General features: G+C 41.4%; 1 protein-coding gene across 1 annotated transcript; it reads left to right on the top strand.

Annotated features, from left to right (window-relative positions):
• Nucleotides 1–5,570: 5,570 nt before the first annotated feature.
• LOC147334306 (low affinity immunoglobulin gamma Fc region receptor III-like) lies at nt 5,571–8,953 on the top strand. Its single transcript, XM_086271434.1, has 6 exons — nt 5,571–6,119; nt 6,334–6,369; nt 6,682–6,945; nt 7,025–7,270; nt 7,346–7,486; nt 7,571–8,953. Exons 1-6 carry the CDS (start codon nt 6,089–6,091, stop codon nt 7,675–7,677), a joined length of 825 nt encoding a protein of 274 aa, XP_086127560.1. The 5' UTR covers nt 5,571–6,088; the 3' UTR covers nt 7,678–8,953.
• Nucleotides 8,954–14,959: the final 6,006 nt, after the last annotated feature.

Below are 14,959 nucleotides of genomic sequence, written 5' to 3'. Positions count from 1 at the left end.
TGGAGTATCATCTTCCTGATTTATTCATGGATGCTGTCCTGATGGCTCAGGTCTTATTCCTAGTGTTGTTGCTGTATTTTTAAAAGTGGCACAAATATGAAAAATAGAAATTCCTCAGGAGGAGGTTGATGGATCTTGTGGTGTGTGGTTTTTGTGTGTGTAGCTTTATCTTAAAATGACTAAGAACAGTGCCGATGTTTTTGCAACTGATGGTGGCTTCTCTGTTTGTCTGTGGCATCACTGAGATGGTCGTGTCCCTAACAGGGCCGAGGCAGGAAAGAGAGCAGGGGCGTTCACACAGTTTCACTTCTCTGTTGTTAACGATTGTGATGGTAAAATGAATCATTCCTGTCACACCAAAGAAATGTGGGTACTAACCATTAAGAACTCTTTGGAATTTGTGTACACAGGTTTTTCAAAGTTACAGGCCCTCAGAGTGCATTGGAGAGGGGGTTAAACGCTCAAATTTTGACAGCATTTTTGATTCCTCATAAATTGATAAGTTATTCACAGAAACATTCACAACTGTAGTCAAAGCTGGCACATTTGTATTTGAGGTTCATTCATGTGCCTCATGAAGACTCTGAAACTGTCTGACAGACGTTTGGGGATTTTTTTTTCTTCACTGTGGTGAAGAATCGTTTTCATCACTTTCCTTTCTTCGTGTTCCTCCTTTGTTCTCTGTCTTCGGCTCTTCCACCTTTAGCTCTCCACAGTTCTGCATCAGCATCAAGCACACCCGTGGTTCATCACCCCAACGTTCCTCCTCACGAACACAAAGTGAGACCAGAACTGTTTGTTTATTCTTCATCGATCTGCAGCCCGACCGATCCAACAGTGTCTGTGGAAGTTTTTTACGACTCAAACCTGAGTGTCATTTCTCTTTAGTTCTGATGTCACCGCTGAGCAACACAAACCTTCTGCCGTCACAGTTATTTTCAGCTGCTCACTATTTTACCACAGTGGAAACTTCCACTGTTTTTAACGTTGGCTGATTTTCATGCTAGGTGCCCTTTGTGACACGACGCTCGCAGGATTTCTGTCTCTTGAGTGTTGTGGTTCACATTTGCCTAATAAGTGAAGGCTGTTGAAGTGAACTACAACTTTCTAAGTGCCCAGTTCTTTTTTCATTCTTCACTGTAGTGTGACACAATAATAACAATACAATAATTGATCCATGGAGCCTGCTGAAGGTCTTCCTGAACCTTTTCACCCCTTTACTCTTTTTAAAGCTGCAGTTAAACAAAAGTGTGCCCCAGTTTTGAGGGATGTTCATGTTTGACTCATTTCACCACAATTCTGTGTGGTATTTCTACAGAAATGTATTTTCATGTTTCATCCCACTAGCTGTTTAATACTCAGACGTATTTGAATTTCTGTTTACCAAAGAAAATAGGCAAATCAGCAGGGTTGGCACAATAGAGGAGGATGTTAGAGACTGAGTGAAGGAGGCAGATGAGCTACTGTGATGACCCCTAATATGAGAGCAGAAGGTTAACCAACTTGAATTCACCTTTATACATCACAGCTTTATTTAACTGTCCACTTTCACAGGCCTGGTTAGCTGGTATCAAGTCAAGTCAAAGAAGTCAAGGAAACCTTAATTTCTCACATGCAAGTTGCCCTACTGTGAAATGGGACCAGTTGTGTATAATATGAGTTCATGTCAATAAACAACTGGGACACTCTCCTGGGACAGACTGGGAAAAGAGACATGTGGACACAGTTCATTTAGGCGAGGGAGTCGGCATGTTAAATAACTGAAATCCTGTTCCACTCTATGTTCACATCAGGAAATGTGGGTTTCATGTCAACGTCAATGCAATGTCAATGGTAACTTTATTGTCCCTAACGGGAAATTGATTTGCAGTATGTCCATACAGAAATATAAAAAACAAACAAACAAACAGGCAAACAAATAACAAATACATCACATACACACACAAAAATAATATAAGCAGAGCAGAAGGTTAACCAACTCGAATTCACCTTTATACATCACAGCTTTATTTAACTGTCCACTTTCACAGGCCTGGTTAGCTGGTATCAAGTCAAGTCAAAGAAGACAAGGAAACCTTAATTTCTCACATGCAAGTTGCCCTACTGTGAAATGGGACCAGTTGTGTATAATATTGATAGGTTTAGTATTGTTGATTGTCATTTATGCTTAGAAACATTTACTCATATATGCTTAGAAGTATATAATCATTTGTAGATTGAAAGAATGTCTCATCCTAAGAGGTGTATAATTAATTGTGTAGTGATAAGTTGTGTGATCTTTAACAGGCTACAGAGGCTTGGTGTGCATTCCTGGAATGCACACCTGCATCTTGGGGGCATGGGAAAAGTTCGCATCTTGTATTATTGTTTTATGGTAGGATTACCGTACCGTTTGTTCTAGTCTAAGTGCTTTTCTGTTTAGATGAACTGCTGGACTTCCTCACCGGGGGGGGGGGGGGTCTAGTCTACCCTCTTCCTGACCAAGGATGTTATATGACCCTTTGATCAGCAGTACCCCACACACACACACACACACACACACACACACACAGGCAAGGTACTCTTTGTGTGTATGTAGACATCATATGTTAATGAACCTATGCAAATTCATGTAACCTCAATAAAAGGACAGTGGTATGGGAGAACGGACGAGAGCAACTGGGGTCAAGCGAAGGGACGGCGCTCTGTCCAGTCTCTCCCGTGCACGAGTAACATGAAGAACTTGCCTACTTCGTGTCTTGCTTTGCTGTGTAATTATATTGTCTTCAACGTTCCAGCGAATAGGTTTATGCTATAAACCTAACAAATATGAGTTCATGTCAATAAACAACTGGGACACTCTCCTGGGACAGACTGGGAAAAGAGACATGTGGAGACAGTTCATTTAGGCGAGGGAGTCGGCATGTTAAATAACCGAAATCCTGTTCCACTCTTTGTTCACATCAGGAAATGTGGGTTTCATGTCAATGGCAATGTCAATGGTAACTTTATTGTCCCTAACAGGAAATTGATTTGCAGTATGTCCATACAGAAATATAAAAAACAAACAAACAAACAAACAAACAAACAAACAAACAGGCAAACAAATATGTCTGTGAAGGTTCTCAGTCATCCAGGTCATCGTAGTCAAAGGAGCTTGCAAAGAAAAGCATCAAGACTTCTTTAAGTTGCTTGAAGACGTTTCACCTCTCATCCGAGAAGCTTCTTCAGTTCTAAGGTCAAATGGTGGAGAGTCCCTGGTGGAGAGTACATCACAGCTTTATTTAACTGTCCACTTTCACAGGCCTGGTTAGCTGGTATCAAGTCAAGTCAAAGAAGTCAAGGAAACCTTAATTTCTCTCTGCCATCTATAATCCAGTTTTGAGATCCCTTCCCAGACGCCTTAACGCCCACTCACATCCTGGGCCATCTGATCTCAGGAATTCGCATGATAAGGTGGGGCCAGGTTTCACAATGAGCTCACCCGAAACTCTGGCTGATTGGGACCCACACCCAGTTTCACACCTTAGCTCAGGCGATTAGAGGATCATCAGGGGGTCCTTTTGACCCTCTGTGGGGGGTCCCTCCCACTAGGTTTATATCTGGGACTCTCCACCATTTGACCTTAGAACTGAAGAAGCTTCTCGGATGAGAGGTGAAACGTCTTCAAGTAACTTAAAGAAGTCCAGACGCTTTTCTTTGCAAGCTCCTTTGACGAAGGCAAACAAATACATCACATACACACACAAAAATAATATAAGCCTGAGAAAACAACCTAAATTTTATCATCAAAAAAAAAGTGCAACGTGCAGTGGCAACAGCACTTATGGTTAGTGTTATTAACCATGATAATAGAAGTAGGTACAAAAGACAATCTATGTCTCTTTATCTTCACTGCAGGCACTTTGTAACGACGACCTGATGGAAGCAGTTGAAAATCATTAGAGAGAGGATGATCTGAACACAACAGGACAGAGGTGGCCTTCCTCAGCACCTGCCTGTTATAAAAGTCCACAAGCTGGACCTGAGACCTCCCTGAAATCTGACCAGCCACTTTAACCAGGTTGCTGAGTCTGGTCTTATTATTCAAGGACATATTATCATATCAGGCAATGATACAGAAGGTTAAAACAGATTCAATAAAACTTTTATAAAAAAAGAGTCATTTCAGATGAAACATTAAAACCTCTCAACCTCCTCAAATAACCTGAGCCTTTTTAACTGTAGCAGCAAGATGTGGCTCAAAGGACAGAAACTTATCAAGAACAACCCCCAAATACTTATAACTTATAACACAGTTAGAGCAGGATGGGGGGATGTCTTCACATGACGAAACAAACTCATCCACAACAGGTCCATGGGAATCCTCTTCACCGTGAAGGAGGTTTTCAATCACTGTGTCATCTGCATACTTAATGAAATGCCTGTTGGCCTGTGTACTGCGACAGTCATTAGTGTACAAAATATACAGAAGAGGAGAGAGACAACAAGTTGTAGAGTTTTCTCTGTTTGGTCATCAGACTGGTGAGGGTGGTTTTTGGTGTTTACACGTGTTATGACACATTCAGAGTTCAGGTCATGCCATGTGGTACTACAATGGCCTGTGGCTTTCATAGGAAAGAGGGAGGTGAAATGACAGTTTCCTTATTATAGACTGGCCTGTTGTTGTTAACTGTTTTTATGACATAAAAGTGGGGTTAAAACTAGAATTTCAAACTCTATACAAATACTCAGAAAAATACTCAATAGATGATTCTTCAAATCCAACAAAGGTGTGTATGTGTGACCTTTTGACCTTTAGAATAGAATCCAACTTTATTGTCATTGCACATGTCACAAATACAAGGCAACTGAATGCAGTTATTACATTTTCAACTTCACCATGAAGGTAAATCACTGACAGAATAAGAATTTTTGTTCAACTTTATTCCAACTCGATTCAAAATCAGGGTCGATCTTTATCTCTGTCAGATCCACAGTCAAATCCATAGAAACTGAGTTGTTACATTTAAAGTCACGTTCAAATTTGAAGCATTTGGAATAAAAGAAAACATGATTTACAGACATGACATAAACATTTTTTAATGGCTCAACCAGTGCAGGTCACAGAAAGTCCCTGTCACACTGTGGAAACTCTGTTACTCAGCCTTCATTCAATCACTGCATCCTAGCTGACTGACAAGATTCATATCCTGGGCTCACTCAGAAGCAGAGCTGTTAAACTTGTATGTGTCACAGGAGCGTAACTTTAAACAGTATTGTGTCCTCCTGTTCTTTGTTCAGAGTTTAGTTGTTTCTCCTGTGTTTAACATGGCTTTGCCCACTGTAGTGTGTGGTTGTGTGATGGAGTACACAGGTTTTTTGAAGGTCAGACTGCAGGCCGACATCCTGAACAGCAGTGATCTAATTCGTCGTGTTTGAGCGCCATCTGGTGGTGAGTTTGGTAATTGTAAAAGGATGACGTGACTTCTCATGAGCATTGTAGTGTGGCTGATGGATGTTAAGCTGACCTTTTCTCCTCATCTGTCTTTAGACCTTTTTTTCCCCCCGATTGAGGAGCAGAGCAGAGCTGCAGGTGACAGGCCTGACATGTCCAAAGGTAAAAGGGACGAGAATATATTTCAAAGGACCTAATCTGTGAGATCTTCAGTTCTTATCTCCTTTAGTGAGAGAGGCGTGGTCCTCTAGTTGGTCGGAGGGTACCTGCACGTGGCGATAATCCCTGACCCAGATGGTGTAGACTGGAGGTGAAGGGCATCTTCAAACTGAATGAGGACTTCTGTCAGGCTTGGTTAGTCTGTGGAGCTGCAGAGGCACAGAGAAGTATGGATCTGGCTGAGGCTGAAGGAAAAACTGAGGTTTGGGAGGAGTTTAATAAAGCTGTGGAACAAGATTTTCAGTGTCTGTTGGTTTCTAGATTTTATTCATTCATTTTGCTCATGACCTAATCTAAAAAATATGTTTACTGACATGTTTCAGCCAAAGAAAACTTTTTCTCTTAATGATGAGAGGTGGAAACTACAGAACTACCACCCTGTAAGAGAGGAAGGAGGAGGAGGGTCTCGCTTGATGCTAGTGTGGACCGATCAAAGTTCAGTAGCACCTGCAGATGGAGAAAGTTTCTTCACTTTGGCTGCTCTGTAAGTATGCTGTGATGTGTTTTGGTTTCTGAAAAGGATTAAAAAGAAAGGACTCTCACTGTGTTGCTTCACAAACATCCAGTTTGTGAAGACAAAAAGAGAGAAAACCACTTCCTGTTTTCTGCTTCTTCAGTCTGTAGATCGACCAGACTGATGGCGTTGCTGCTTTTTTCCTGAATGTGAAGCTTTAAACTAACCTGTTATTTCTCTTTAGTTTCAACCTCACTGCTGATCTGCACAACAAACCAAGGTCAGTAACCTTCTCCTGTCACAGTTTAAACCTGATATCAGCTACACCGTAATAGAAGCTCTGAGCATTTTTTATATTGTGGCATGATATTATAGTTATTGCACTAAGCTATCCAGGAGCCTGCTGAAAGTTCATTGATGCTACCAAAAGCATAAAGGAAGTATGTTCACCTGAAGAAACGTTTCTAACTTTCTTGGAGGTTCACATTAAAAAAAAAACTGATCAGCTTTGACTGAGCTCACAAAGTTCACCACAGCAGGTCTGCTTTGGACCTCAGTGCTGGCTTGTACTTAATATGCATCTTCCTCACAGCTCGTCTGACTGTGAGTCCCAGCAGCTCTCAGGTCTTTAAAGGAGCCTTTGTGTCTCTGAGCTGTGAGGAGGACGACAGCTCTGCTGGATGGACTCTGAGGAGAAACACAAGCAGAGACACCGGAGCTGAGTGTGGAGATGAGTGGGGAAGATCAGCTGGTTCTTCCTGTGACATCAGTTACATCGACCCACTGGACAGTGGAGTTTACTGGTGTGAGTCCAGAGAGGGTCCCATCAGTAACATGGTTAACCTGACAGTCACTGGTAAGCTGAGTGTGTGGAGTTAGTGTTGATGAAGCTGTGTGTAAATGGATGAAATGCTGTAGTTTGTCTCTGTGTTGAGGTGGATCAGTGATCCTGCAGAGTCCTGTCCTCCCTGTGATGGAGGGAGATGACGTCACTCTGCTCTGTAAAACAAAGACCACTCCCTCCAACCTCCCAGCTGCTTTCTATAAAGATGGCTCCCTCATCAGGAAGCAGCCTACAGGTCACATGACCATCCAGCATGTTTCCAGGTCTGATGAAGGCCTCTACAAGTGTGACATCAGCGGTCATGGAGAGTCTCCATCCAGCTGGATCACTGTCACAGGTGAGGAGCTTCACTCTGATTTCACCTCTTTTTTCATCCACATATTCACCTGAACATGTGAGATTCTCTCTGCAGGCAAACCTACAAACACAACCCTTGCCCATGAACCCTCCTCCCACCACCTTGTGTCCAGAGTTTCCCTCCACCTGGTCGTGTTCTGTCCATACTTCATCTCCACTCTGCTCATGGTATCTTTATATCGATGGAGAGCCACAGGTAACACTCTTAGTCTCTTCAGTTATTTATCAAGCTCAGTTCCTTTTGACTCTTTATACAAATCTCTGATTACACATGTGACAGGAAGTGACCTTATCCCTGTGGTAACAGCACCACCCACCCAAGCTAGGGAGAGACTGGCTGAAGACTGTGATGACATTGTTGGCGTGATCACTGAGCATCACTTCTGAGTTCCTGTTTAATCTGTCAGATTGTGGTCGTCACATCTCTGTGATTGAACAATGTGCAACACCGCATATTTAAACTGGAATATTATGCTTTAATGAATAAATAAATGAAGAAAACATGGACCAGTCAAAGACTGAATAGTAGTAATGGAAGTTTAATGGATTTAAAGCACTTACATGTAATCATTCTCCTGTCAAAAGATTCAAACGTTGTGTAATAAAACATGTGACGGTGTGTGAAACACCTGCACCTCTGCAGTCTGCTCACATGTTCATGTTAAACAGGAAACTGAACGACTACAGTGCTGTGGAACATCTGTTAACCACAGGCTAAAAGACTGGTGGTCCTGCAAGAACACCGCCCACTGCTACCTTTCATCTGCAAACACACACTGACTGCAGGATGGGCATTTAGAAACTCTGGCTCAGTTTATATCAGTGAGACAGGCAGTTAAAACTGAACCTGGTGTTGTGTGCTATGAACTTAAATTAAATTACAATCCACGATTCTGTTCAAACCTTTTCTTAGTTGGTTTCTTTATGATTATAATCTCAGGTTTTTGTTACCTTTTCTGAAGTGAAATGAAGTTTCTGTTGGTAGTTTATCTTTAATTCTTTGAGTTCCAGTTTATTCTGTCTCCTCTATATTCTCCTGTATTTTAATGCTAATCTTGGTCTTTTTGTTCCCTTCTTACATTGCTTCCTGTTTTACTTTGATACCCTTTTGTTTCTTGTATTTGATTTCACATCTTTGATTACCCTTATTAGCCTTTGTGTACTTATAGCTTCAGTCTTCCTTTTTCGCTTGTGTCTTACTGTTTCTTCAGTGCCTTTTGGGGTTTGTGTCCTCGACATCAAATTTGTTTACTTACCTTTTAAATGTTCATTCTGATGGTTTTTCACACTGTAGATTGTAGATCTTCAAAATGAAGTGTACTGTTTGAGATTTGATGTTCTGTTTGTAACCCTCACAAGGTTATCCACTGCTGCTCATTACATGTTTTTCATGGATGTGTGGTTAAGTAATGAGCTCCCAAACAATGTGGCAGAGAGGTGGTTTGGGCTTCTACATTAAATCCTGGTGCACATGTCTGACAGTGTGCGCACTTACTGCTCTGATGTAGATAGATAATTGTGTTGTTGATTATCCAGTGCAGACCTTCTGTAGTTTATGTAGCACCAGATGAAAATGCTGAAACAGCCATGAAAGACTTCACTGACGCCATCAGCAAACTGCAAAGACTCTATCCAGAGGCCTTTGCTCTTGTTGGGTTTTAATTACTGCAGTGTTTGATCTATGCATCTATCAGAATGTTTGTAGTTTGCACTAAAAACTGACCATCAGGTCGCAGCAAACATTAAAAACACATGCATAGATTTCAGTTTCTAATGATTTATGGTGTAGGCACCTGTTAGTCACAACTACTCATGCTGTCCTCGGTGCACGCCTTCGTTTCTTCCTCTGTGAAAAGTTTGGGTGTCATCCTCGACAGTACTCTGTCTTTCAATTCACACATTAATAATGCCACTCGGTCTGCATATTTTCAATTGTGCACCATTAATCAGCTCCGTCCTTTTCTCACTCCACATGCCACTGCCATTCTTGTTCATAGCCGTGTTACTTCCCGGATCGATTACTGTCATTCAATTATTTTTTGGTCTTACTCAAAAATCCATCCACAAGCTCCAAGGCGTCCAGAACTCTGCTGCTCGTATCATCACCAGGACTCCTTCTATCCACCACATCAATACTGTCCTGCAGCAGCTTCATTGGCTCCTGGTCAAATATTGTATCAATTTCAAAATACTCGTGTACACATTTAAGGCTATTCATCATCTGTCTCCTCCATATGTCTCTGACCTGGTTCAGATCACCAGCCCATCTTGGTGTCTTAGATCCTCTTCTTCTCTTTCTCTCTCTGTCCCCTCTACCCGTCTTGCCACCAAGGGGATCGTAGCTCAATAGTTGGCAGTTTGTCTTATAATCAGAAGGTTGCCGGTTCGAGCCCTGGCTTGAACAGTCTCGGTCGTTGTGTCCTTGGGCAAGACACTTCACCCATTGCCTACTGGTGGTGGTCAGAGGGCCCGGTGGCGCCAGTGTCCGACGGAAAAATTAGGAGGACTTGGAGAGTGTTCATCTGTGACAGGAGGCTGTAGACAGTGGAGTGATTATAGGAAGCATTAAGCTTTCACACGAATCAAAACTGCACATTCCAGGGTGGCCTTTTGTTGTGGGCAGTCTGAGGTACACCTGTGCACTACTCATGATGTCAGATCAGCATCCTGATGTGGCACACCTGTGAGGTGGGATGGATTATCTCAATATGGCAGATGTGCCCACTACCACACATTTGGACTGATTTGTGACCACTGTTTTGGGAGGGATGGTTATATTGTGTATCTGGAATGAATTTTAGGTCTCTACGTCCATCCCATGGGAAATGGGAGCAGTAACACAGGTGTTGCGTTTATATTTTTGTTGAGTGTATCTAAACTGTGTAGTAGTAATATGAGAAATCAGTAATCTGAGAAATGTAATTTCTCACCCTGACCGGTTGAGGCAGATGGCCGCCCCTCCCTGAGCCTGGTTCTGCCGGAGGTTTCTTGCTGTTAAAAGGGAGTTTTTCCTTCCCACTGTTGCTCATAGGGGGTCATATGATTGTTGGGTTTTTCTCTGTATGTATTATTGTAAGGTTTAACTTATTATGTAAGTGCCTTAAGTTGACTATTGTTGTGATTAAGCACTGAATAAATAATGTCTAAAACTGAAGTTGATACTTGAGGTGGTGTGTGAATGACATTTTGAAAAATTTAAATTGTGTGTGGAAAGACATTTCTTGTAGTTAAGCAAATACTTCAATGAACTCATTTTGTTTGGTAATGGAATAGGATTTAATTTTATCAGAAATCCGTACAGTAATTTTGGCTGTGGATCACAGGGTGCAGAGTGGGGGTCACCCAGAGTCATAATCCAGTGAAATATCTGCATCACCTCTTATAGTTTTCCTGTAATCGAAGCTCAAAGATGAGAATATATAGAGTAGAGTAGAGTAAATTGTGCAAAGTTTACTATCAATTTTCTCAAAAACCGTACAGTAATTTTTTCTGTGGATCACAGGGTGCAGAGTGGCGACAGCCTAGAGTCATGATCCAGTGAGATATCTGCGTCACCTCTTACAGTTTTCCTGTAATCTGAGCTCAAAGATGTCAATATATAAAGTACAGTAGAGTAAATTGTGCAAAGTTTACTATCAATTTTCTCAAAAACCGTACAGTAATTTTGGCTGTGGATCACAGGGTGCAGAGTGGAGATGGCCTAGATTCATAATCCAGTGAAATATCTGCGTCACCTCTTACAGTTTTCCTGTAATCTGAGCTCAAAGATGTCAATATGTAGAGTACAGTAAAGCAAAATGGGAAGATTTTACCATGAATTTTCTCAAAAACTGTACAGTAATTTTGGCTGTGGATGACAGGGTGAAGAGTGGCGACAGCCTAGATTCAGAATCCAGTGAAATATCTGCGTCACCTCTTATAGTTTTCCTGTAATCTGAGGTCAAAGATGAGAATATTAAAAGTACAGTAGAGTAAATTGTGCAAAGTTTACTATCAATTTTCTCAAAAACCGTACAGTAATTTTGGCTGTGGATCACAGGGTGCAGAGTGGGGGTCACCCAGAGTCATAATCCAGTGAAATATCTGCGTCACCTCTTACAGTTTTCCTGTCATCTGAGGTTAAAGACGAGGATATTAAAAGTACAGTAGAGTAAATTGTGCAAAGTTTACTATCAATTTTCTCAAAATCCGTACAGTAATTTTGGCTGTGGATCACAGGGTGCAGAGTGGCGACAGCCTAGAGTCAGAATACAGTGAAATATCTGCGTCACCTCTTATAGTTTTCCTGTAATCGGAGCTCAAAGATGTCAATATGTAGAGTACAGTAAAGCAAAATGGGAAGATTTTACCATGAATTTTCTCAAAAACTGTACAGTAATTTTGGCTGTGGATGACAGGGTGAAGAGTGGCGACAGCCTAGAGTCAGAATCCAGTGAAATATCTGCGTCACCTCTTATGGTTTTCCTGTAATCTGAGCTCAAAAATGAGAATATATAGAGTATAGTACAGTAAATTGTGCAAAGTTTACTATCAATTTTCTCAAAATCCGTACAGTAATTTTTGCTGTGGATCACAGGGTGCAGAGTGGGGGTCACCCAGAGTCATAATCCAGTGAAATATCTGCGTCACCTCTTATAGTTTTCCTGTAATCTGAGGTCAAAGATGAGAATATTAAAAGTACAGTAGAGTAAATTGTGCAAAGTTTACTATCAATTTTCTCAAAAACCGTACAGTAATTTTGGCTGTGGATCACAGGGTGCAGAGTGGGGGTCACCCAGAGTCATAATCCAGTGAAATATCTGCGTCACCTCTTACAGTTTTCCTGTAATCTGAGCTCAAAGATGTCAATATATAAAGTACAGTAGAGTAAATTGTGCAAAGTTTACTATCAATTTTCTCAAAATCCGTACAGTAATTTTGGCTGTGGATCACAGGGTGCAGAGTGGCGACAGCCTAGAGTCAGAATACAGTGAAATATCTGCGTCACCTCTTACAGTTTTCCTGTAATCTGAGGCCAAAGATGTCAATATGTAGAGTACAGTAAAGCAAAATGGGAAGATTTTGCTATGAATTTTCTCAAAATCCATACAGTAATTTTGGCTGTGGATCACAGGGTGCAGAGTGGGGGTCACCCAGAGTCATAATCCAGTGAGATATCTGCGTCACCTCTTATAGTTTTCCTGTAATCTGAGGTTAAAGATGAGAATATTAAAAGTACAGTAGAGTAAATTGTGCAAAGTTTACTATCAATTTTCTCAAAAACCGTACAGTAATTTTTGCTGTGGATCACAGGGTGAAGAGTGGCGACAGCCTAGAGTCAGAATCCAGTGAAATATCTGCGTCACCTCTTATGGTTTTCCTGTAATCTGAGCTCAAAGATGTCAATATATAGAGTATAGTACAGTAAATTGTGCAAAGTTTACTATCAATTTTCTCAAAATCCGTACAGTAATTTTTGCTGTGGATCACAGGGTGCAGAGTGGGGGTCACCCAGAGTCATAATCCAGTGAAATATCTGCGTCACCTCTTACAGTTTTCCTGTAATCTGAGGTTAAAGACGAGGATATTAAAAGTACAGTAGAGTAAATTGTGCATATTTACTATGGATTTTCCCAAAAACCGTACAGTAATTTTGGCTGTGGATCACAGGGTGCAGAGTGGAGATGGCCTAGATTCATAATCCAGTGAAATATCTGCGTCACCTCTTACAGTTTTTCTGTAATCTGAGTTTAAAGATGAGAATATATAGAGTATAGTACAGTAAATTGTGCAAAGTTTACTATCAATTTTCTCAAAAACTGTACAGTAATTTTGGCTGTGGATGACAGGGTGCAGAGTGGCGACAGCCTAGATTCATAACCCAGTGTAATATCTGCGTCACCTCTTACAGTTTTCCTGTAATCGGAGCTCAAAGATGTCAATGTATAAAGTACAGTAAAGCAAAATGGGAAGATTTTGCTATGAATTTTCTCAAAATCCATACAGTAATTTTGGCTGTGGATCACAGGGTGCAGAGTGGGGGTCACCCAGAGTCATAATCCAGTGAAATATCTGCGTCACCTCTTACAGTTTTCCTGTAATCTGAGGTCAAAGATGAGGACATTAAAAGTATAGTTGAGTAAATTGGGTAAATTTTATTGTTAATTTTCTCTGAATCATACAGTAATTTGGGCTGTGGATCACAGGGGGGAAAGTGGAGATACACTAAAAATGGGAGTGGATTGTGAAGTAAAATAGTGTCAGGACACAAAACACTGCGTTTCTAAGCCGGTTTTCACCCATACCGTAATATGCGTAAGAGTAGTGCAACAACATTTTAGGTGCGGCTGGCGGGGCGGCTAGCTTGACTGCGACTTCGTAAGTGAGGGCTCACTTGACCGCAGTTGGAGGATGCGGTCCACTTTCGGCTTCTGTTCTGCTCGCTTCATGTGTGGACGCAGATATTAGCTGTCGGTAACAGACCTGCCAGTTCATCATCATCGATGAGGAACGACTGTTTTCGTAAACTTTGCTGAAATATTTACGAAATGCTTCAGCAAAGTTTACGAAATTCAGCAGATCTGCGTGTTTTCGTGAACTTTCTTAAACTTTCTCAAAGTTTACGAAAACATTCGTCAAACACGATAAATGAACATGAATGCGGTAGGTCTGCGCTCTGTGCTCGGATTCCCAGAATGTGTTTTCACCTGTCACACGTCTTTGGAGTTTCGCTTTGTGATTCACTACTTTGTGGTTTTCAGCGTTGAATGGTTGATTGAAACGACACTCGTGTGACGGACGAAAATATCTTGAAGTGCATCAAGTGAGGGCAGATAATTTTATTTATTCATTTATAATTTTGTGACACTTGTCTTTCTCAGATTGCTGCAGATGATGTATACCTCAGCTTCTATTTACATGTGTGAACTGATCACACTGATCACACATTTACATATATTATATTTTCACTCTTGGTTATGTGCGTTTCAGCTGGATTATTATTAATATGATCAACATGGTCTGTTATTGTTTGAAATTAATATAAGTTACAAATACATTCTCTCTGGGTTAGCCTCATTTTATGATTTAGGTTTTGTCCCATTCCAGCCCTGTGTGCAAGCACAAATGTTTGGCTAGAGTTTAAATTACTTTCAGCAGATCTGCGTGTTTTCAGTCTCACCTGGATGTTGGATGTGTCTGTGTGTCCACTCATCACATATGAAACACTTTGACCTTTTTGGGATTTTTCCCCGTAGTTTTCTTTGAGCTGAAGCACTAATGACTGTTCTTCTGTTGTGGTTTAGATCCGGATGAGGTGATCACAGTGAAGCATGGAGAGGACGCCACTCTCCAGTGTTGGGGTTTTACAGATGCTCCCATCGAGCTGCTGGAGTGGAGCAGACCTGAGCTGACAGACTACGTGTGGTACTACAGAGAGCAGCGCTCCTATGAAAAATATCAGCATCTGTCTTACAAAGGCCGGGTGAAGCTGAGAGACCCGGAGATGAAGAATGGAGACGTTTCAGTGATTCTGAAGGAAGTCACCTTCAATGATGCGGGCAGATATGAGTGTTTTGTCGGAACGAGGAGAACAAGAGACAAGCGGAGCTCCATCAGTGTCAAGGTGGAACAGACTACTAAAGATACCTCGGGTGGAGGAAACACTGAGAGAGAAAACAGGGATGTTGGA

Source organism: Aulonocara sp. 'chitande type north' Nkhata Bay, linkage group LG3 (genome assembly GCF_057382095.1).
Source record: "Aulonocara sp. 'chitande type north' Nkhata Bay isolate Kocher_YH1m ecotype deep benthic linkage group LG3, A_spYH_male_GT1.1, whole genome shotgun sequence".
NCBI lineage: Eukaryota > Metazoa > Chordata > Actinopteri > Cichliformes > Cichlidae > Aulonocara > Aulonocara sp. 'chitande type north' Nkhata Bay.
This window is presented reverse-complemented; position numbering and strand designations above follow the sequence as displayed.

Bases quoted from the DNA above. Each gene is read 5' to 3' on its own strand.
- LOC147334306 (XM_086271434.1), top strand. From the start codon at position 6,089: ATGGAGAAAGTTTCTTCACTTTGGCTGCTCT. The intron at 6,370-6,681 runs GTCAGTAACCTT...TCTTCCTCACAG, and splicing joins GATCTGCACAACAAACCAAG to CTCGTCTGACTGTGAGTCCC. The intron at 7,271-7,345 runs GTGAGGAGCTTC...TTCTCTCTGCAG, and splicing joins CAGCTGGATCACTGTCACAG to GCAAACCTACAAACACAACC.